This window comes from Bombus terrestris, chromosome 8, assembly GCF_910591885.1.
Source record: "Bombus terrestris chromosome 8, iyBomTerr1.2, whole genome shotgun sequence".
Taxonomy (NCBI): domain Eukaryota; kingdom Metazoa; phylum Arthropoda; class Insecta; order Hymenoptera; family Apidae; genus Bombus; species Bombus terrestris.
In genome coordinates this window covers 5,454,516-5,477,390 of record NC_063276.1, presented here as the reverse complement: position 1 = coordinate 5,477,390, position 22,875 = coordinate 5,454,516, and the positions used below count along the sequence as shown (strand labels likewise).

General features: G+C 40.0%; 1 protein-coding gene across 5 annotated transcripts in view; it reads right to left on the bottom strand.

Moving 5' to 3' along the window:
• The window catches only part of LOC100646982 (venom dipeptidyl peptidase 4), a 300,060-nt gene that overhangs the window by 248,046 nt on the left and 29,139 nt on the right, over window positions 1-22,875 (bottom strand). For all 5 annotated transcript variants that reach the window (XM_048408250.1, XM_048408249.1, XM_012311197.3 and 2 more), the window contains one exon: window positions 13,831-14,050. In XM_048408250.1, coding sequence (XP_048264207.1) covers window positions 13,831-14,044 — 214 coding nt within the window. In that variant the 5' untranslated portion in view covers window positions 14,045-14,050. The remainder of the gene's footprint in view (window positions 1-13,830; window positions 14,051-22,875) is intronic.

Sequence of the window (22,875 nt, the reverse complement as noted above, 5' to 3'; positions counted from 1 at the left end):
GGAAGTTAGAATATCGCTCGTGCGACCCTCGCCAAAGTTTTCGAGGCCGAATCTATACGAATCTCTTCACAGCCACGTTCGCAAATCTGTTCAACGATCCATTCATCGTATCGCGAGAGCGTTGCGGCTGTGCACGGTATACAGGGTGCCCCCTGTTAACGACACTGCGATGTCGAATAGAGAAAAACAAGGTGCACGTATCTGTCGCATAATACGGCATTCTTGCAACACAGATTCGTCTTAACAAGATTTGGCAATGAGCAGATCCTGCATAAAACGCGGTAGTCACCTAACGGGATTCTGTGCAAGTGCGAGAAATTGTAGAAATACGAAAAGAAGTGCAAACGCTTAATTCTCGTGAGATTTTCGAATATCGACGTTCTTATTCGTCGAATATCGAATTTTTAATTCGTACAATCGCGTCCACCATTTAGTATACTGAAAAGTTCGCGTGCTATAGGAAAGCAGCAGCTGCAACTTTTTCGACCAGAAAATCGGTGACACTTTTTATAGCTGATATAAATCGACATCGATAATCGATGATCGAAATTAATTACTAATCGTTTTAATAAACCTATTTCTTTTGGTTACAAAGAAATAATGCGTGTACTTTCGTCAATTCGTTTCGTACGATACGGATTCGTCTGACACGGCATTTTTCACAATATAAGCGTCGCACGAGCGACGCGTGTATGTGGCGAACTTTTCTTTCACGCTGTTTTCGCGTCACGTTGACGGGTAAGAGAGTAATCAAGAGTGGCAGAGCTGTAAGCGGTGTAACTCGGACCGCTGCTAGTTCTCATAAAATTGTGTTCTGTGTTCGTTTGTTATGCAAAATTCGTTATACTTTTTCAAGCCATAAAAACGCATCGTGGCAGAGAATAAAGTTGCAACTTAATTAATTGCGAAACTAAAAGCACGATGCTTTTAAAAGTTGAAACATATGTGGCCGTATTCGAGTTCTCAAAATCTTCGCCACCACCATTTTCGCGTTTAGATTTGCATTTAACATGAAATTAAAAGTACTCGCAATCGTTCGCCAGACGCTCTTCCCAAAATTATTTTGCCCCTTTAAGCAGCCCTGTTCAATCGCGTTACAGCTCCAACAAGATGAAAGTTCCCGGCCGAATAAAGTTTCAACGTTAAAATAATAAATAATAATAAAATAAAGTGTTTCCTAACTCGATAATCTGCCAAGACGATTCGTCGAGTTTACTCGTCTTGCCAGAATATCCTAACATTTGGAACCTACGTCTCAGTCGTCGTAACTTTTATTTTTCCCATACAGGCCCCTTGTTCTCGCGTCCCGTTCTCTTCTCTGTTTCGGGAATTTTGCGGGATTCTGAAAGACACGTAGCATTCTGCGCGTCGTGACGCGCAGCATTCATGTTCCCGTTGTGTTCTGCCGGTTCTATGCGGTTCGCCGGCATTGAAACAGTTGGGATTGTCGCAAGATTTATTCGGATACTACCGTCAGCGAAACGCGAATAATTTTTTCCCCTTTTTATAAAGCCGCTGCTTCCTTCCATCAAGAGGATATCGTTTTGAAAACGTTTCAAAAGCTTCGGTGAAGTCGAACAGACAGCTGCATCGGCCCGCTATTTTGTTTCGCGACGATTTACATCGAGTCTTGCCCGTCCAAATAGCTTGTCACGCGTATCTCGAATTCGATCGGTTGATCGGAAAAGTTTCAATCGCCGCATGTTTCTTCTACGTTTACGATCTTATTTGCAGATTCGAGAACGTAACGCCCTGTTCGGAGAAGCTGTAGAACAATCGAGCTTCCGGGAAACCAAACTGATGTGTGCTCCACTCGTCGTTAGTTTTCCACGCATCTGTAAGCTAATGGAAAGTGAAGATAACCTGGCACAGGTTTGAAAATGTCGATCTTTTAAAAGTAGTTGAAGAAGCTCTGTAGCTCGAGTAGCAAACAAGAAACAATTTTCCATTGACAACGCATATTGAATTGTAGAATTTTTCCGAAAACATAGAGGACTATGCAGTGTGAAAATAATATACCAAAATGTATACCTAAATAAAGATAAATATTAAGATAATATTATAATAAATGTATATCTAAATAAAGCTCTGTAGCTCGAGTAGCAAACAAGAAACAATTTTCCATTGACAACACATATTGAATTGTAGAATTTTTCCGAAAACATAGAGGACTATGCAGTGTGAAAATAATATACCAAAATGTATATCTAAATAAAGATAAATATCTCAAATTTTCTGCCTCCTTCTTGTTGATTACATTCTTAAAGATACAAGTGTGCATAAATATCCACAGTCCTCGTCTAAAATATTACAAATTTCGAAGTGTCTGCTGCGATAATTCCCGAAGAGAAGTACAAAAAGAAAAGAAATATACACGAGATTAGAAACGCAAGATAAATACGATACGGATAAAGAAACAGAAATATGAATATCCTGCGGCGCACATATTTCCACCGTGGCGCTCTATCTACCGCGCCCTATTTGCCCAACAGGACGAGCTAAAGGCGCACCGCGAACAAGGACGCTGTCTCGTTGCCATCCATTAAGGGGCACCGTAACTAATTCTACGAGATCTGACTCTTCGATCATGTTCAAATCGCTCTCGCGTAGAAAACACGACTCGCCATCGTGTTCTTCCCTTAGCCTTCGTATCAAAACTACTCCCAAACAATTGCAACGTCTCTCGCAAAAAGATTCGCGTCAAACGCTCGGCTTCCTTAACAGGCTATAGCTGGATCTGATCACATTACAGCAAGAAAACACGGTGACCGGAGTGTCTGGATCGGTTGATTCACTCGTGTCGTTTCGGAGGCGACCGCTCGAGAAGCTGATGCGGTACTTCGCCCTCGAAAGACACGCGGAGAAGCGAGGGCGGTTGGGCGACAAGTTGCTGGAACAGCTTCCAACTAACTTGGCTGCCGGTCGCTATCCGACCGGCACGTTTTTACAGCCACTTCAGTCCCGGCGATAAGATCAAAGAAATAGCTCGCAAATGCCTTCTTTGTGTCGAGCCAAAGAGGGTTGCGCGGCGGGTTCTGCACGCGCCCCTACGACGAACTGTTCGCAAACTGCTGTCGACCTGTTTACGAACTTGCCTGTTTCGCGTTTTTACATATCGCCGACGAACTCGGCCCCGAGACGCGTCTCTTTTGACTTACGCCGCGTTACGATGCCTGTTTCTCGCACACAGCACGTCGCAAAATGTGGGAGGCGTGTTCGCACGCTTCTGTTTTAGCGCGCGCTAATTTACCGATTAATAATCGTAGTTATACTTCGTTGGACCGTGGATTTGTACGCGTTCGTGAGAAAGGAGGATGTTGAAAAAGATTCGGGACAGTTTTCCAAGGAACGAACACTGTCCGATCCCGAGAAATGACGGGAAATTCGTTGAAAATAAATGCAAACGCGTGGATGCGACGATAGCGACGGATCTCGTCCGAGCGTTGGTTTACATCGTAATGTGCAAACATGTAAAAAATAGTATCTATGGCGACGTTCGGTAGGTAAAATAAATCTCCACTCGGGTTCTATCTGTGTTTGTGGAATTTTAAATTCTAACTGCGTCGTAAAGCAACGATAAAGGTTGCGTATTTCCCGATAAACATCGGTGATATAAAGTTATAAAGCTGTACCAAGATGCGCCACCATCTTCCATATAGTCTACTATAAGTTTATCAGTTAATTAAGAATCGGTTAATTAAGGTTCTTTAGAAGTTGACCCGTGTGAAACTCTTTGATTCGTTGTACCGATAACGAGCTCCGTTTATTTCGCTAAATAACCCTCTCCTTCGGTTATTGTTGCATAAAGGGGCTCGTTATCCCATAAAGCTACCGAAATTTCTTTCTCGAAACAGATTAAAGCCTCCGGTAAGTAGAGTTCGTACAGCTACTTCGAATTAAGAATATATTTAACAAATTTGACTCCTCCTCAAGATAACATTCTTTATTACAAGAGCCCTTAAAATTCTTTCTTCTTCTTCTTCATAGAAATTACGCAGTCGAGTGACTTTCCTCAATTTTAGCTACAGTCCTCTCTCCTTTCTTTTCATTTTTATCTCGTCTTCTTCTCTAAACATATACAACGACCAAGAGAAGTATTTCTCATTGCATCGTTGTGTTTGTTATAGAATTTACTAATTAATTAAATCCACTTACGTTAAATCCGGTATCGCGCTGTATCTTAGCTGGAAAAGCGCGACCTATGAAAATAGAATGCGTAGAGCCGCTTCATTGGGAAACGAAGGTACACGTACTCGCGCGAGTACGTTTCGCAGCCGCTGCCAGCTAAATCTCCTATAAACGCGTGAACGTGCAATTTTCTCAAGGAAAATAATATTCGATGGCAGAATTACGATACCTGATAACGCCGGAGCAAGCAAGGTTTATCCGAGTGGAATTCACGTAAAATTTCAACGAGAGTCGTGGATCGTCGGCCGCGGAAGCTCGCGTTTCAAAAGCCTGCCGCGACGCACAATACACTTCAACAACGTGAAATATGGAGAAGCCGAGCCAGAGATATTGCATAAATCACACGTCCGCGGAAAATATTTCGGGCGAAAAAGCTAAGCCACGACTACGCCCGAGTTTCCTTTTTGTTCTCGCGTGGATTCACCTTCGGACAACAACGGCTCGCCGATGAGAATAAAGTCGCAACGGCTGGAGACGGTATAAATAACGCAACGCGAATAGCTGGAATAACAAGGCTGAGAGGCCTTAAAGAATGCAACGATCGCTAATCTCATCGAAAGCTTTCAAAGTATCGACTTGATCGGTTCACTGAGTCGACCGAGCTACGTGAAACTACAGGCTACGCTGATCGAACGTAATCTGATAAGGGAATTCTTTTGGAAAAATAAAACGAAAGAGGATAGAGGAAGTTGGCCAAGAAAATACCTTCGGCTGACACTTAACTTTCAAGAAGTAGCCCCGCTCTCTAAAATGATCAGCCTTCCTCTTCCTTCGGCCAATACCTGATGGCCTCACTGCCTTGTCATGATTGCCTCTCGTGTCTCTCAGGCAACTTGCCAGAAACCTTGCCGTCTCTGCTTGTCTCCTTTCCAACCAGAAAATTTTGTCCACGACGATTCGTATCACTTGTTACGTGGCGGCATGCGGACCACACCACGTGACAGTCGCTACTGCGTCTCTCCACAGGATGCAGCAACCTTTGCGGATCGATTATGCAACGCCACCGATTGTTTCTCGTCCTCGTCTTCATTGATCGACTCGCTTCTTTTCTACATGTGTACCGTAAATACGCGAGAATGTGCAGAATCGAATAATTTATTGAAAAGATTGGTCGACTAAAAGCTATCGGCTAAATAATATTTCTTCGCTGTTGAATAGTCGGGTGATTAACGATTAAAGATGAAAAATTATACTGCTTTACGTGGTTACACGATTCTTGCGAAAAGACAGCACGATGGAGAATTTAAACGACGTTTCAACTTTAATTTGGTAAAATTTGCCCTATGAGGGAAGAAAGGAAAAGATATTTTTGCACTGCTAAATGCTTGAGTAATTGATAACTAGCGCAGAATGTGTAGAATCGAATAATTTGTTAGAAAGCCTAGTCGACTAAAGGTTACAGGCTAAATGGTAAATAATATTTCTTCGCTGCTGAATAGTCGGGTAATTAGCGATAAAAAATGACAAATTATACTGCTTTACGTGGTTACACGATTCTTGCAAAAAGACAGCACGATGGAGAATTTAAACGACGTTTTAACTTTAATTTGGTAAAATTTGCAGTATGAGGGAAGAAAGGAAAAGATATTTTTGTACTGCTAAATGCTTGAGTAATTGATAACTAGCGCAGAATGTGTAGAATCGAATAATTTGTTAGAAAGCCTAGTCGACTAAAGGTTACAGGCTAAATGGTAAACAATATTTGTTCGCTGTTAAATGGTCGGCTAATTAATAATTATTTAATTCGATGAAACTGCTTTACATATTTACGCGACTCTTGTAACGAGACAGCACAATGCAGAATTCAAAGGATGTTTTAACTTGAATTTTATGAAACCTCGCGTACGAAAGACAAGAAGAAACGCAAAGCGGTACAACTTCCGTTTGCTCGCCTCATTTTTTATCCACGAAATTTGATGAAATTAAAATGTTTCCCGTGACGTAGAGTGTACGCGACTGCAGAGAATATCCAGCTCAAGCGAAGCCAAACAAACTTGACGAAAAGTTCCCTCAATCGTACAAGCACCGACAAGACGAAAAACTCTGACAGGCTCCAATTGGCAAAGTAATTTGCCAATAATCACTGTGACTCACAGAAGGAAAGAAACGGTTCCTAAGTACATAATGTCCGCGTGAACTACCGATTACCAGTTGTGCAACGACACAGTGTTTCATGGAGCGTGGCTAGCTAATGACAAACCTTTCCATCTACCGTGCAAACCTCTAATGAAAGCATGATTGATGCTTGACAACTTCTCTGGACAAATTAAACGCCGAATGAAATATGACAACGTTTCTTTCTCTTCCTCGATTGAATCGTTTGCTCGTCACGTCGCTCAATTCCTCGAAAGAACATCGATGAAATCGTATGAATCAGCGGAACACGCAAGTGCTTTGGCACCGAACTTCGGCAAATTTCAAAGAGTGCAGTTGTGACACCAGATTTTTCTGCAAATTCATATTTTTCAGAATACAATTAACAAGGTCGAATCTCCGTGGAGAATTGTTTCGCGTGCCGAGTAATTGCAGAAGAAACTCTATACTTTGGATATTTCGTATGTCTTTCGACCGCTTGTTTCAAAAGAATGCGGCATATGTGATCATAGGCGAGAAACGGTGGCGTGATCCGAGCGTAGTGGGGGTCGTCTCCCTGAGAGGATCAAGAAATGATCTAAGAAAAGTAGTTCTTTTTGAAGATTCTAAGAGCACACGTCGAGAGGTCGGATGTATAAAGCCGCTAAGCCGAACGGACACGTTGATATTGTTTATCGCTGAATAATCAGTCACTCTTTATTATTATATTTATCTTTATTAAATACAAACGATGCCAACTTGTTAACAAATAAAGCATCCTTTACTTCTCCTTCCTCTAAGACCTATTGAGTTACTACATATATATTATGAGCGTTTTGTGCAATTTCGCACTTTCGAATGTCCCACGAACGCATAAAAAATCCGTGCTTTAGTTACAACTAATTCGACGTTTGTGCATTCATGGGAAACATAAAGGTGGAAAAATACACGGAATATCGGAGTACAGTACAGTACAGTAAAACTCCATTTATCCGACACGGTCGTGGGACAAGACGTATCGGATAACTGGATCAGTCGGATAATGGGAGATCGTTAGTTCTCCCTTAGTTCGCTGTTTATTCATTCATATAATTGGAGTTAATCTTCATATAACCGGATTTGGAATTCGATCACTGCTGATACTCGGATATCAGATGGGAAGATTAAGGGAAAATTTCTAAATAATAATATTCGTTCGCATAAATGGTACGTCGCGTGGCACGAAGACTTACGATTGGCCAATAGAAGTTTAGAAATATATTCGGTAAATCGGCCACATCGTAAGGATCATCGCCGGTTTGCATAAACCGATAAATCGACTTGAGCCGTACGCAAAAATCTACGAAACTGTAATCAAAATATACCACTTTGTCAAGATACAGGGTGGATAAAACGAATGTTCGCGTAAGCTGCTCGTTTGTGTTGGTAAAAATATACATTTCTATAAATATTCACCGTCTAGTTAAAACTACTTTCAACTCTCGTGAACAGCTCAATTAGTGCTGTTCTTACTTCCCCTCGCTTTTTCCACACCCTTTGGCGATTCAACGTTTCACAAAGCGGTTCTTGTTGGAAGAGGAAGCGTTGAAGCGTGCACTTCTGGTTTTTCAACGTGAAATGCCCGAAAATTGATGTGCCTCGGCGGCACAGTCGTCCACATTCAAAGGGAAAACATCTAAGTTGGTAACACAGAGCCCGGGCTGAAATTAATTCACCGAATGGAATCTTTGTGCCGGGGAACGAGCCACGTCTAACGGAGGGCAATGAAAGTGAAGTTTCCACGAGAACGTACGGAACAATGGTTCGAACAGCGTCTAGGAACGGCGCGGCATCAAACTTGGCCAAAAGCTTCTCCGTTTGCGGACGGCGGGAACAAAGGGGATCGCTAATCCCAAAATAAATCGAGATCATCGATTACCCTGTTGGAAACATTCAGAGGTTAAGGAAGTGGCAATCCCTTTACGTTTTTTCGTCTTCCATGTCTCAGGCTGAACAGTGCAAATTGCCAAAATGTTGCAAGGTTTGACATAATCGTCTTGTCGCGAGAAGCTTTAACAGAAACATTTGAAGAGTAAGCAAGTAGCGATCTTTGTACTTCTCCGAATTAGAAGATTAAAATTGAAAATTGGAAAATATCGAACGTGCATTGTGAAATGCAAGATATCGATATTTGTCCGAAACGTCTAATTTTATTACGAGAAGTTTTAACAACGAAATTTGAGAGATCGTCATTTTCTAATTATCGTTAACTTGTTAATTAGATCTTCCATTAACCAAAAACTTCTACAGTTACGAAATTAAAAATTCAGAGGAATATATCAGTTTTCTCTTAAACATAGATAAGGGACCATTTAGCTTCTTTCTGTGTCTCTTCTATTCAGAGGAATATATTTTAGAGATGTTATCATTCGAAGCGTTAATACCTACTATTATTTATTACGCTCATTTCGTTCACGAGAGTCGTCGATCTTCTCGTAGTTCTGAAACGTGCTTTTTCTAAGACTATTTTCCTTCCTCGTTTCCCTTCCATCGTTTCTTCAACCCATTATCCTCGTTCTAATATTATACTTATTGTCCGTTGGTTGAGTATAAATGGACTACGAATATTCACGGAAATCCACATTTTCACAAACACAGTCAATTGCATAGATAAGTAAACTTTATCGATCGAATATCACGAGTACTTTACATTCGATATTTCGTATATTTTTCTACTTTTATTTATCCTTCTCGCCTCTTTTCGACGTATCATCGCTGTCCTTTCGACGAATATCTTGCAAAAGGGTGTAAAAATCTGTAAAAATATACAAACTCGTATCTTCCGATATTCCCTTCGTTCGCTATATCTCAGAGTTGCTAGAAACTCGATTTCGTTTTTCCGTGAAACATCGAACGAGACAATGCGATGGTTGGCCAAAAGAAAACATCGTTTCCGTTGAAAGGTGCCAGTCACCGCTCGGGTGCAACAGAGTTTTCATTTCTTTTCCATCGATGAACCACTGACCCGTTTATTTCATTCTTCGAGAACAATACCTGCAAACTCGTTCCGTTCCTTTATCACCAAAAAATCTCCATCATCGATCCGCTTCTACGACGACCGATCGAACGTCTCGCAACAAAACCCATCCTCGCCAAATTTTTCTGCTTCTCGCGCGATAACACAGAATTCTACTAATTACGAACATAAATTTCATTTATTCCGTTAAGTTTATTGCACTATATCTATTGGTACCGTAAATACGATACAACGCTAATAATAAAATATAGTATAATAAATACGTATAATATCATTTTCTTATCTCAGTGAAGCTACGTGAAGCGTTACATTGCTTAAATTCAGTTTCCGTTATCTTCGCCTATAAAAATCCCTCGTTTCCATCTTACTTTCGTTTTAGAAACGCCACCAATTTATTAGAAAAGCAAGCGACTGTACGCAGGATACAGCCTGTATCAAGGGGTTAAGAAAAACAAACGCGAAAAACGGAAAACTACGGCACGACAATCACGGACGAGAGTTCGTTGTTTTTTGTCGCGAATTCTCCGCTGGGATTTTCGGGTTCGCGAGCGACGGGTAGTCGAAGGAAACAAAAATAGCGCCGTGATTAATTCCGCTACGTGACCAGCCGCTCATCAAGGCGGTAATTCAGTGATTGTTGAAAATGATGTTTGCCATACGTAATGGCGCAAATCGATAGGCTCGTATAAGCAGAGGGAAATTAACGTCGTGCCATCCGGTACACAGGACGCGCACGCTAGATACAACCGGCATCGAAACCCTCAATTTGCGGCAATAGCCTGAGCCTCTCGCAGCAAGGGACGACTCTCTCGCCAGATCCGTGATCCCTCGCTTGCTAATTACTACCTACGTCAAATTCCCCCGATTGCAAACTGCTGCGTCCGACAACCGCAATAAAGATTTCGCCGATTAATCGAGATTTCGACCGGTGAATCTTCGGCCAGCGATCTCTCGCCAACCGATGTCTCCGTTGTTACATCGTTAGAAATTTCACACTGCGGAGCACTGGATATATTGCTTTGGCAACTATGTGGTTGCGGCTTTTGCCAATACCGCCTGATGAAAAATTCCGCAATCACTTAATTACCAACCCAATAGTATTCCAAGTAGAATTAATTAGCGTCTGGGAATTAACGCGTACTTGTTTGAATGTACGCGTTACTTATGAATACGTACGGATTCGAGAGCAGGGTCAATCGTACAGCGCTCGTAGAAAATACTGTGGCTGCCAAAATAGAGAAACTTGGATCTTTTATGGGGAATATTCTACGTAGCGTTGAGAATACCGCGATATAGAATTCGAATGGGATTTAATTGCTTCGTGGATGGTTATTAACCTGTCGGCAACATTGTATATCCTTTAATGAACCATCAATATCCCAATGGTCCTTCCGCTGAATATTCGAGAAGAAGACGTGCGTGGCAACGGTCGCGGACGCCTAACAAACGCGTGGATAGTGGGAATATTCACAGGCGAGGAACAGAAAGGAGTCGAATCCGATCGACGGCTGGGTTGGAACCAGAAAGCGATAAAGTGGAGCTGTAACCGGGCAGCGAAACCGAGAGCGATACGCGACGCGATCAAAGGAAGACACTCGTTAATAAAAATATTGTTGACCTAAACACCCAGTGATTATTCAACGCACTACACCCAATAACACCTCAAACCAGTTAGCTATTGCGACCACTCTGAAAAGCGTGAAATCGCAGAAAGTAAGCGACGACGAGTATATTCGTCGAACGCGAAGTATTTGTGGCCGTTGGGGGCGACGAATGAAACGAATCGGATAAAAGAAACATGCGAGTTTTAACAGCGAAGCGAGAAAGTCAGTGGTAACCGAGAATTGTGCGGAACGAGTTGAATACTCGTCAGGAACAGCTAGTTAGACGTTAACTTAATCAGTTGATTAATAACGTTGGAGGATGGACAACGTCGCCTTTGCGGAGGAAGATACAAGCGCCGATAGAAACGTTGGTTAATCGTTTCTTGGCTTTTGTCTATTTAGACGGATGCCAGCTATCCAAATGAATGGGACACTGAGTTTTCTTCGCGACTAAGAGATGGCACGTTCAGCATTTCTTACAGCACACTTTTCTTTTCCAAGAATTTCGACTGCATTAATGCATAAGTTTTCTTCCCCTCCTCAAGAACTTGTTTCTTGACACTTGCAGTGTTTTCTACAAGGGTTTTTCAACTCGCTTTTTTCCAAATTGGGTCAAGTCTATCGAAGAAATTAACTCTGATTTCTGTAGAGATAATTGACAAACCTTTAACAATGTCGATGTAATTAATTTAAACGTAGATCGTTTGATATGAATTTCGTGCTGCTTTTATCATACGAAACGAAGGGAATGGCAGGAATGTACATTAGAATTTAAAGACGTATTTAAATTTCAGTTGATAAAGATTGGCTTAGCTCTGCGTGAATCGGATAAGATCAACAGAACCAATGACGATAATTGACGTTTGTCCTTTCTTCCTATTTCTTCCTTTCTAATTTTATCGAAATCTCCTCTTCTTAAACAGAGACTTCGATCAAAAGATCGCATCCTTGCAGTAAAAGGATTCCACAGCACTCTGATAGTATCGTATAATAATAAGAAATATTCTTGTGTCGTGTAGACAGTGCGATGGAAGGTCGTGGTGAGGATGAAAAGTTAAAGTTGAAGTGTCAACGAACTCCAAGAAATAATTAAGAACCACGTCAATTTGTCGTGAAATGAGTAATAAATTAGTTGAGAGCTGTACGTTCCTCGTGAGGTGTACAGTAAGCTAGTGTATCTACAGATACAATAATCAAAATTTATGGAGGAAATTTAACAGCATTTTTCCAAAAAATAGATCGTGTACTATCCCCTGTGTTATTTAAGAGCATACTACAATTACAACGGTAACTGGCAGTTAGCTCCTTTATTGATCGATTTTGGTTTCGATAGTACTGTAAGATCTTTTCGTAAAGGATATGCTCTCGAGTTTTTAATAATATTTTATAACAAAAGTCGATTAGTTCATTTAGACATCAAACATTCTGATGTAAGAATAACATTTGAGAAGAAGTTATGCAGAAATATTATAACCACGCTCCAAGAAATATCAACGGGATCACCAAATGACCCATAGATACTTTAGGTTAGTACCAAGTACAGAATAGTGTCGTATCCCTATACGACGTCAAGCTTCTGGACGAGTATTTCGCATCTATAGAGGACACTATTGGCAGCAACCTCGATTGAGCCACTATATCCCAACTTCCAAGCGTTCCATCGCTTCCTGAAGGTCTGCATTCTCTACTCTCTCCTTCTATTTTACTTCTTTATCTGTGTGATTTTATTCATCTAGTAGGAAATTTGACCGGAACTCCGATCTAAAATACTAGATAATAAAATTTCATTAGAAGGGAATTTCAAAATGAAATTGAAACGATACTGAAATGACATTTTCAAAGGGAATTAAAATGAAGTTTTATTTTCAGCAGTGGAGACTGGCGTACTTTGACAAGGCTAGACGCTATGATCGATTATATTTAGAATTTCTATTACGATAAATTGACCAGTCACTTTTCGCTTGATTTCGAAAGCAAAGGTCACTTTATGCTTTAGGCACCTCATTATAATTCATCTCTCCAGCAAAACGGCCTGGCTGAGATCCAAGAAGTACGATCAACTAACAATCGCAGAGAAATTGCGCGTGTTTGTATAAACTCGTATTCTTGAAGATAGAAATAACGTAACAGAAATTTGATTGTATCTAGAAAATTATCTTCCACAAAAGTCGTAATATTTAATTCAATATTTAATTAGTACTAAAAGTCTCCACTAAAGATAATGACAAAGGCAGATTGAGAATCCAAAATCTAAAGCATGGTGAAGCATCGTTTATGGGAACTGAAAAGCGTCCGATTCTCGTGCAGAAACCCACGGAAATTCCACCTCTCTCAGAAACCTAATCTTCCATGCAGCACATAACGTACGGATTAATAACCCAGGATCGAATGCATAGTTTTAGCAATCTCCAGTCTCGTTTACTGAAACTGAAAAAAATGTGATCTTGGTCGAAAATCCCCAAAAAAAATTCTCTTCAAAAAAGCTAATCTTCCATAGGGCACCTAACTGAAAACGCAAAATCCAATGCATGGTAACAGTAATCCTCATCGACCAGAAGAAATATGCTGTAGTGAAACTGAAGAAGATGCGATCTTGATCCAGAAATCCACAAAAATGTTCTCCTAAAAGGCTAATCTTCCATAGAACGCCTAAGATACAAACTGAAAACCCGAAGTCTAACGCATGGTAACGTTAATGCTCGTCAACAAAAGGAGATATCCTCTGCTGAAACTGAAGAAAATGCAATCTTGGTCCAACAAGAGCCATGTCTGCTCTTCAGAAAAGCTGATTTTCCATAATGCAGCGATATGAGATATTCTTATTGTGGAAGAAATAATCCGCATCTGGCGAAATCAAGCGTCGCGCGCGGTCTACCCGCAATTTTTCGCCAAACGATCCAGAGAACGAGTAGTATTTCACGGGCCGTGGAAGAAATATAAGATATTTACCACTGATCCACGTGCCGTTGAAGCTCTTCGGAGATAACGAGCCCGCCAGCCATTCTTCAAGAGAAATACCAGGTGCGGCTGGCGTTCTCGAGCCGGAGGAATCCGGGCTTCCGGTTAGAAGAATCGTCGCCGCGATGACTAAGCCGAGCACGACCACGCCGACCAAGCAACCGGCCAGCAATCGTCGCCAATTCCGCTGCTTGTTCTTCGTCATCAGGTCCTGGAACAATTACCAACACTGGTGTTATACCTGGTCCACTTCGCTCGCAGCGAAGTCTACGTGTTCTTTACTCTGCGTTTTGTCTTGGCTGGGAAATTTAGGAAGCCGACAGATGTTAAAGACAGCAAAATGTTAAGGAGAGCAAGTGGCGTTGCGAGGTTTACGACGAGGATTAAGCATGCTTCATCGATTACGGTTTCGTGGTTTGTTAGTTTGTGGATCGAAGAATTCGTGGTATTAATCGTCTAATTATTAGGCGCGTTATACCGATGTCGACAGACAGGTAGAATTTGATTGGTAGCGTAGAAAGGGATCTTTCCTCGTACATGGCGGAAGAAAGGTATTGTTAATTAGATGTCATCGATACGGACGATTATAATTAAATTTGCGGATTTTTACAGGGTATTGTAGAAAACGCTATACCTTGGGTACTTTGTGCATTTCTTTGAACGTATTGTACGCATTCTGCGCAATTTAGCATTTTCAAATTTCCTGCAAACGTGCGAAAGTCCGCAGTCTAATTATAATTAACATGGCCTGACAAAAGTAAATGGCCATATGTAATTTACTGTGAAAAATTTGCAAAAGTGCAAGGAGAGGGGGAATATATTTGATCGAGCGGTTGAATCAACCGATAATATTTCTCGCTATAGTAACAATAAAATTCTTAGATCAGAATGGGAAATTATTAGTTGGACGATCGATCGCAGTCAAATAAAGACAAAGATACAACTATGGAAGATTAACAGGATAAATGGCGACCAATCGAACGCTTTCGTAATATATTTCCAAACGTTGAGTTTCTTATTTCTAAGAAAGCATGAAATCGTTTCGCTACTTATCGCTGATACAAACGTGTCACCTTTTTCCTTCTATCTTGACCTAGAAAAAAAAATCCATTTGGAGGGGTAACAATTCTTCGTATTCTTTAGTGTTTACCTTTGGAATCTTTTCAGCGCGACGTTTAACTTCCCTGATGAGAAATTCATTCGTGCATTTCCGCGACCATGGAAAGCATTTCAGGGCAAGATGAAAGCTACGTTAAGCCACGTTCACACGAAGCAAACTTACGCGATTACAATCGCGTTTTACGCTACAACAATAAACGTATTATTACGTAGATAATTGTAATTAATTCAAACGAAAATAAACAGCTATGTAGTATCGGGGCCAAAAGTGTGCAGAGTGTGCAGAGTGGGCAGAGCTTGAATTGGGAAGTCGAAAGCCGCCTGCAAGAATAGGACGTACAACTGCATCGTAATAATTTCGTTGCTTCAAATATCATTTATTAAATCAAAACATCATTACTTGTCCTTTCCTCTAAGACCCATTTGGATACTACAGCTATATATAATTTTATTTCTTTTCTAAGCAGCAGACAGTAAGGAAGCTGCGATATGGAAAGACGAATGAGAGGAATTGCAAGCGAAATCCATTCCCAGGCCGAAGTTAAATATAGTAACAATAGTTCGTAATCTCGTCATTACCCGAAAACAGTTGCAAATTTTGAAAATCCACCGAGACGATTCTTTTGTATAAATAAAAAATAGTAAAATCGTCCCCTTTGTTATTTTCCTCGCAACGAGGAAAACTCGCAGAACGGACAGGGGTGAAGAACCTCTAACGCGAAAAGCAAAACGAACAACCGGTCAACTTCTTCCCCGACCGAGCCACATCCGCAAGCAAAAGCGGAAACTCCGCGAAGCGTCCAACGCTTCGATTTCTACGACGATTGCACCGACCCCACTGCGATTCCATTCGCGACAGGATCGATCGACACTCGTGCGGTGAACCGCGATCGTTCCATTCCATTCATCCGTCTGATTCTGTGTGAGGATGGCCTAAGGGTTGCGGCACGCGCGATCAACTTTGAATGCAACGGGTAATTCTAAGAACGGGCGAGAGGATTCGCCTGGAATAATCATCGTTTGAGACGTAGCGTGCAATTTTTATATGACAAATCGAGAACGCACGCGGTTTTCTTTTTAATGGAATTCTTTCTTAGCTGTGTAATAATAAATGTTTTTTTATGCAGCGGGAGCAGGGAAATTGGCAGCAGAAGAAAAGGTGCAGGCTGAAAACGAAGACTTACAGATGGATCACAGTCTTAATTATTCGATTATTTAATCGTCTGATCGTAACAGCTTCGGCTACGTACTAATTAATTGGAAACCATGGGATTCGTTTCGAACAATGGCAAAGACGTATGCCACGAGGATACGTTAGAATATTACGTAGCAAAAAGAGCAGATTTAACATACATTCGTGTTTGATATATTTCAGTTCAAATTGACTTGAAGCTGACCACCATGCTGAGTTTACTTTTAGTTTTAATTCTAACTTAGCGAGATTATAAGCATAGGAGGGTAAGTTTCGTGTTACTTACGTTGGCATGTGAGATGAGATATTGCGAATGGAGATGTAATCGCGAAGACATGCATCGCAAATAAATAACAATATATCTTTTCGCCAGTCTAATACCATATCTTACGTTTTTAATGCGATACGGTGCGAAACACAAGATAGACAGCGAAAGAAAGCAACTGCTTCTATAAATACGAAAACATATACAATATACTATACAATACAATAGACCGATGCAATATACGATAAATATTGGTGAATGTGTAAAATCAATCCTTTGAATAGTTCGTTTAAACAAACGAATGCCCATTTGCATAGTACATTCTTGTCCGAGTAAAATAGAAAATAACGATCCTTTCGAAACTTTGATAAATTCGTTCCCATGTAGCAAGCCATTAAACTAATTCGATTTTAAATTCGTCGCTAAAGAGATTGTAATTCAAATAAAATCGCCTAAATGGAATTTTACCTGCACAAAAGATAATTATATTCCTACTCTGTCTGTAATGTAGAGGGATTTCTGATCCTCGTTTGTACATAGATTTATCCGAATACTCGTCCGGATGACTGGCTGTTCGCGAGTAAGCCACCGTGAGAGGGTGGCACCTTTCATCTGAGTATTCCTAACGCTACCACGATAAATCTGGATATCCGAGAGTTTCGTGAGAGAAATAGTAGAAACGGTTGAACAGAAGTGGATAAGTGACAGGGGGATTCTTTACGTTTAGAATTCTCCATCGCTAGTATTTCGACCAGTCTACGTGTCTCTCTATGTGATACGCTTAATTCTTCGAACCTTGGAGGCACAATTTCAACGTTCGCGTACTTATACGTATACTTTAACGAGTTGCTGAGAGTTCAGTGAATGAAGTTTGTTCTTTGGTAAAGACTGGTCTTAAGTTTTGTAGGGGATTTTTCTTTTCAGAAATTTTTCAGAAACAGACATCGCGGAAAGCTGGTGTTATTAAGCGTCGACAAAACTGGTCTTAAATCTGCAGATTTTCAAAATATTTACATACGTACCGGGTTTTCCATATTTCTGAATAATTCATTCAGCAGAGACGGATAAGCATAGTAGGTCAACTTGATTCTCGAAGAAACTCTACTCAACGAAACAGGACTCCAGCGTTATTTATACGCATTATACTCATACATATACTTTAACGAGTTACTAAGTGACTAAAGGATAAAGTTTCCATAGGACTGATCTTAAGATTTGTGCAGAAGCCTTTTTAACAAATTTGTCGTCTCTTTAGCAGACATCAAAGTACAAACGCTTGTGCTATTGGAAATTGATAAAACTGGTCTCACATCGATGAACTGTAATTGAGAAATCTCATCTTCGGAGTATTCGTATGCCGAACTTTTCATATTTCCGAATTATTTGCTTAGAGGTAGATAAGTGACAAGTGGGATACTTCGCTCCTAGAATTCTCCCATCGCGAATATTTCAACTCGTCTTACAGTAGGTCATTTAGTTCTCGGCATTCTTGCACTTGTCGTGATCAATAAAAAAATTTATCCGCCACGATAAATCACACGGATTATCCCCTCGCGGGGATTATAGTATTTTTTAAGCGGTCGAAGGATCGTTGGAGAATTTACGGGTAGAGAAGGAAAATGAAACCGTGCTGCGAAGCTCGTGTAATAAAGAGTATAATAAAACGGTGAGATCTTCAGAAATCTCACAGCCACGTACAGCTTTATTCAAAAGTCGTTACCTGATAATTTACATCTGTTTCTCTCGTATAGGTATCGTTATTTACTTTAGAGACGCGCCTTTTCATCGGACGTTACGATTACTGTTTTCATCGAAGTTTCGTTATTGGATGAAAAGAATTCGGAAAATACGTATTTCCTATTTTCGTTCGTAGCTGGCATACACAAATTTCCGCGCGAATGGATTACTCGGTAAAAGAAATTACTAAGAATTATTATTCGATCAAAATTTGTTAAGGCTGCAGAACGACTTAAATGTACGTTCGATAATATGCAATTTAAAACATGAAAATTGTTTTTAAATTTCCTATTTCCCAGGGTATTCTAAAAAGGAAAAAAAATCAGCACTTCTCGTTTCGCCTTTGAGAATAGCCTTCACCCTTTCACGTACTATTCGCCGACTATTTCATTACGGGTAAATTCCATTAAAATTCCTTGAATCAGAGAAAACCTAATTTTTGTAGAAAAGAACAAAGCAGAAAATTTCCTATTCGACACAATAGAGACGAGGGAAGTTCTTTGTGGTTCAATCTTCCATCCGCCACAATATTCTTCCTGCACATTAATTTGTCAAAGAACCTATAACCCGCTCGTACAGAGAGCAATGATATAAAGTGTCACGTTCGTGGAACCTAGCTTTTAGATGAAAAATGTTAGCTCTACGGTTCCGTAAAACGTTTTATTTCGTTCAACCGCTGTATATTATCGAAGTGATTAACTTGGAAAAAAACGTAACATGATCTATGAATCTCAGCGACGTAGTATCACACGACCCAATTATTTTTTCAACAAATTTCAATTCTACACGTTTATGGGTTTCTAGTATAATATCGAATCTAGTCGCGAATATTCTCGAAATAATTCACTTGAAACAAATGTCAAATGACTAGTCGATCAGTTTTTCCGAGAATTTCCTACCGTACCATCCAGCAGTCTCTCTCTATTCGTATTTTATTCTACCTACGTAAAAAACAATGGAAATCGCGTTATACCGTTCTTTATTCGTACATCCTTTTCATCCATAGGTATAATAAAGATATAATTAAATAATACAAAACAAACATAATATCAGGATTATTGAGATATGTGGAAGTATGTGTGTGCGCGGCGTCTCGGAAACAAAGGAACGTAAACTGTTCAGTTAACAGTGTGGTATGGAAGAAGATGAGACGCGTGCAAGTATCAATGAGAATCTTTGAAATCATTTATCAAATAAAAATATAACTATACTAATATAAATTTTAAGCGTAAATTTAGCGCTCCTATATCATTATTTCGGCAATTAAGACCCAAAATTCTCAACAAAGGTATTCCTTAAATTTGGATTTAACGATCTAATCGAACCAACGTCTCCAAAGAGACCTCCATCCGCGTTGAACTGGCAGATATTGGCAACAAACTGAAAATACTCGAAAATACTGAAAATTAACAACATCGAGCGAACAATCGCTAAGAGAATAACGCACCGATTGTAAAAATGTTAGATGATATCGTGCTCCGTGACACGATTATCACATTGAAAGACGAAAAACTGAGTTTTAGCGTCAGTGTAGTCTGTTGTCAGAGGAATTGTCATCGAGTAGGATCGTTTGTAGCAGCAGGATGGATCACCGCGCATATGGACAGGTATAAAACTTTTACGAGCATAATTGAGGATTCGCAACCACTCCGGAAGAACGATAAGAAATATATGGTTGGAACGTGAGGTAATATCCAGCTGGTGTTATTACGACGCCCTTTGGATTCTATATTCTTGGAGAAGTAACAGGCTAATGTATGTCTTTAACGGCGCAAGTTAAACGATCCTCAACACCGTACTTATAAGCCTCTTTTATCAAAATTAAATTTCCCTTTCCCCGCGGGCTCATCCATTCTCAAGGAAGCCCATTAGCAGCGCGTATGGATGAAAAAGGCCTTTCATTAAACAGAATCTCGCCGAACAAAATGATTATTTTCTAAAGGCAACTTTATCTCTGTTGCCTTTTCCACTTGTAAAGGGGAACAGTATCGAATGTTCGCGGCTTTTGCAGACTTCTCTCGGATTGTTTTACACTTCGTGCTACGCCGGATTTACGCACTTTGACGATCACGCTGCTTCCCATCGATATTATTCGTCGCAGGATCCTCAGATATTTATGGAAACAGTTCTCTAAAATGACTCGTTTTATCCCGAACCTGTGATCTATCTCTGACAACCGGCTTTCTGCTTTAATACTCCTAGAGTCTATCATCTTTTTATTGAGACTCTTTTCGGAATCTTTTTGGACATATCTTTGGAAACGTTCCATTTATTATACGATTTCGTTGTAATTTCTTGATTTAGTATTCTCACGTGGATATGTAAGTTACCTGAAGCCAATGGTTCTTCGCTATCCTAATTAAACCCTCGCCCTTGTCTTGTCATATAAAATTACAAAATTGTTACGATGTTCTTATACACGTATATGTATAGTGTGTTCAAATAATTCGTTCTCTGCTTCATAGATTTTTACAAAACTGTAACCGCAAGGTCCACGATTCCTCATTGTGTCAAGGTTTCCTAAAAAGTGACGTTATTCTTTGTGTCTACTGTAGAAGCATTTTAAAACGATTCATTTCCCTTCGTGTACCTAATTCATAAAGACCGCACTACCGCGTTCTACTTTTCTAAAAAGTGCTGCTGTTTTACGTATTATATTTTCTGTTCCTTTGTATGAAATTCGATCGTAACTTTAACAGGTCCCCGTCTACAAAGATATGGATGTATACTAAAAATCTTGAGTCTGTGAATCCGAAAGTGGCTATCAAATAAAAAAGGAAAAAAAGAAGACGCCGACCGAATTTCTATGGATAAGTGGCGAAGAAGGACTGGATTTGTTGAGGATAAAACGATCCCGAAAATCACAAGGTGAGGAAGTAAATTTCATTTATGGAAACTGATGAGACGATATTCTGGTCGAGGCTGGAAGAAATTCGACCGGTTAAAGATCGATACGAGAACCGATGGATGCTTTCTGTCGTCACCTTTAAAGTGCTTCTAACCATTTTTTCTGATTTACGCGAGCACCGGTCGTCGAGATTTATCGGGACGTCGCATAAAAGGGTAACGGGATTCGAATACGCAAGAAAAGAGACATAACTTTTTTCCGTACAATTACCTTCTTACGAGATTCTATGAAATATCTATGAAGAAATTTATTGAACCGATCGACAAATTTTGTCTACTTTTTGCTCCGATAAAGAAAAGTCGCCTTCCTTGACTGAAATGTTTATCAATCGATCTACAAATTAATTACTACTTCGTTGCTATAACGTGTGAATTAATTGCTATTTATCAGTCGTAACCCATTAACGTAAAATTATTATTCGTTCTAAGTATCTTTTAGTATTTGCGGAACATGATTCTCGAATTTTCTCTCTTGCCAAACATTTTGCTAAACGTCTAAACATCTATCGTTACGAAGTTTCTGAAATTATCTTTTCATTAAAAATATACCATTAACTGAATTGTACGCGATAGTAGCGTTGCCAGAGTGTGTACCTCACGATTTTGTCGATTGAAACAAATATTTATCGACATGCAAACATCAAATTGTAAATATTCAAGTAAAATACAACGACGAAACTTCCCGATGTATCTAAAATAAACAAGAATATAAATCTATTCACAACAGTCAGGGAAAAGTTGTGGAAAAATTGTTTCGTTTGCTCTTTCGCGTCAAAATCATCGTCCGCAATTGCTTTTTTTCATTGCAAATGAAATTACCAATGTTTGAACGGCCGATTCTTCTACGAACTATACGACCAATCGTACAAGCGAATTATTTCTGTCGCCGTTTTAATTAACAAAGGAGCAGGTTTCTGGTAGGGCACGTCGTAAAAAATATCACCACGCATTTCGCAAAAATGATAACGCGCCTTAATTCAACGCGTGATATAATCCTCGCAGACGTAAACGCGTATCGATTTGCTATTTTTCTTTTCATTCCGACTGCGTTATTACCGTTCCTCTCTAAATATATTTTAAACGCCGCATTGTGCCCCAGCGATTTATAAATCGAGAAATATCTGTTCGAACAATGGTTGTCCATAAAAGATGAGAGAAAAATATCTCGGCTTTAAAGCACTGTGTGTATATACATATATATATACACACACATACACATAACAGTATAGACGTATATATACCTGCGCGGTTGATTAAAGCAAAAGTATGTATATACTCGGTGGAAGGAGCTAGATGGGAGAAAGTAAAGTAGCGGATCTGCGCGATACGCGCACATCATTATGAATGAACCCCGAGTTACTGTAATTACAGAATTTTAATTGGACTCTGGCAACTACGAAAGTTGTAGGTCGAACGGGAGCAGCAAACTCTAGCCGTAAATCAATTTCATTAAAATATTCCCAATTATATAAAAATATTAGCGGGAACGAGCTGAGTTTTAATACGGCGGTCTCTTTTAATTCGGGCAATTTTAACTGTTCCCAAGGTTCCTAGAGTTTGCGTTTCGAAACGTATCGCGTGATCGGCCGGAAGTAAATAAAACGGATCGCGTTAGCGAATTTTATTTCCAGGCAAATTCTGCAGAATTAATGGAAAACTCGGTTTACGAATTATTCTGGAAACTGGTATTGACCAAGCATTTATGAATTTAGTTGGCAACCTACTATTGCAGCGTGTGAACAGTAAAAATTCGGCGCGTATCAACTCACGTACCTGAGATTTTAAGTAAATACTTCAGAATTCAACATTCCGAAAG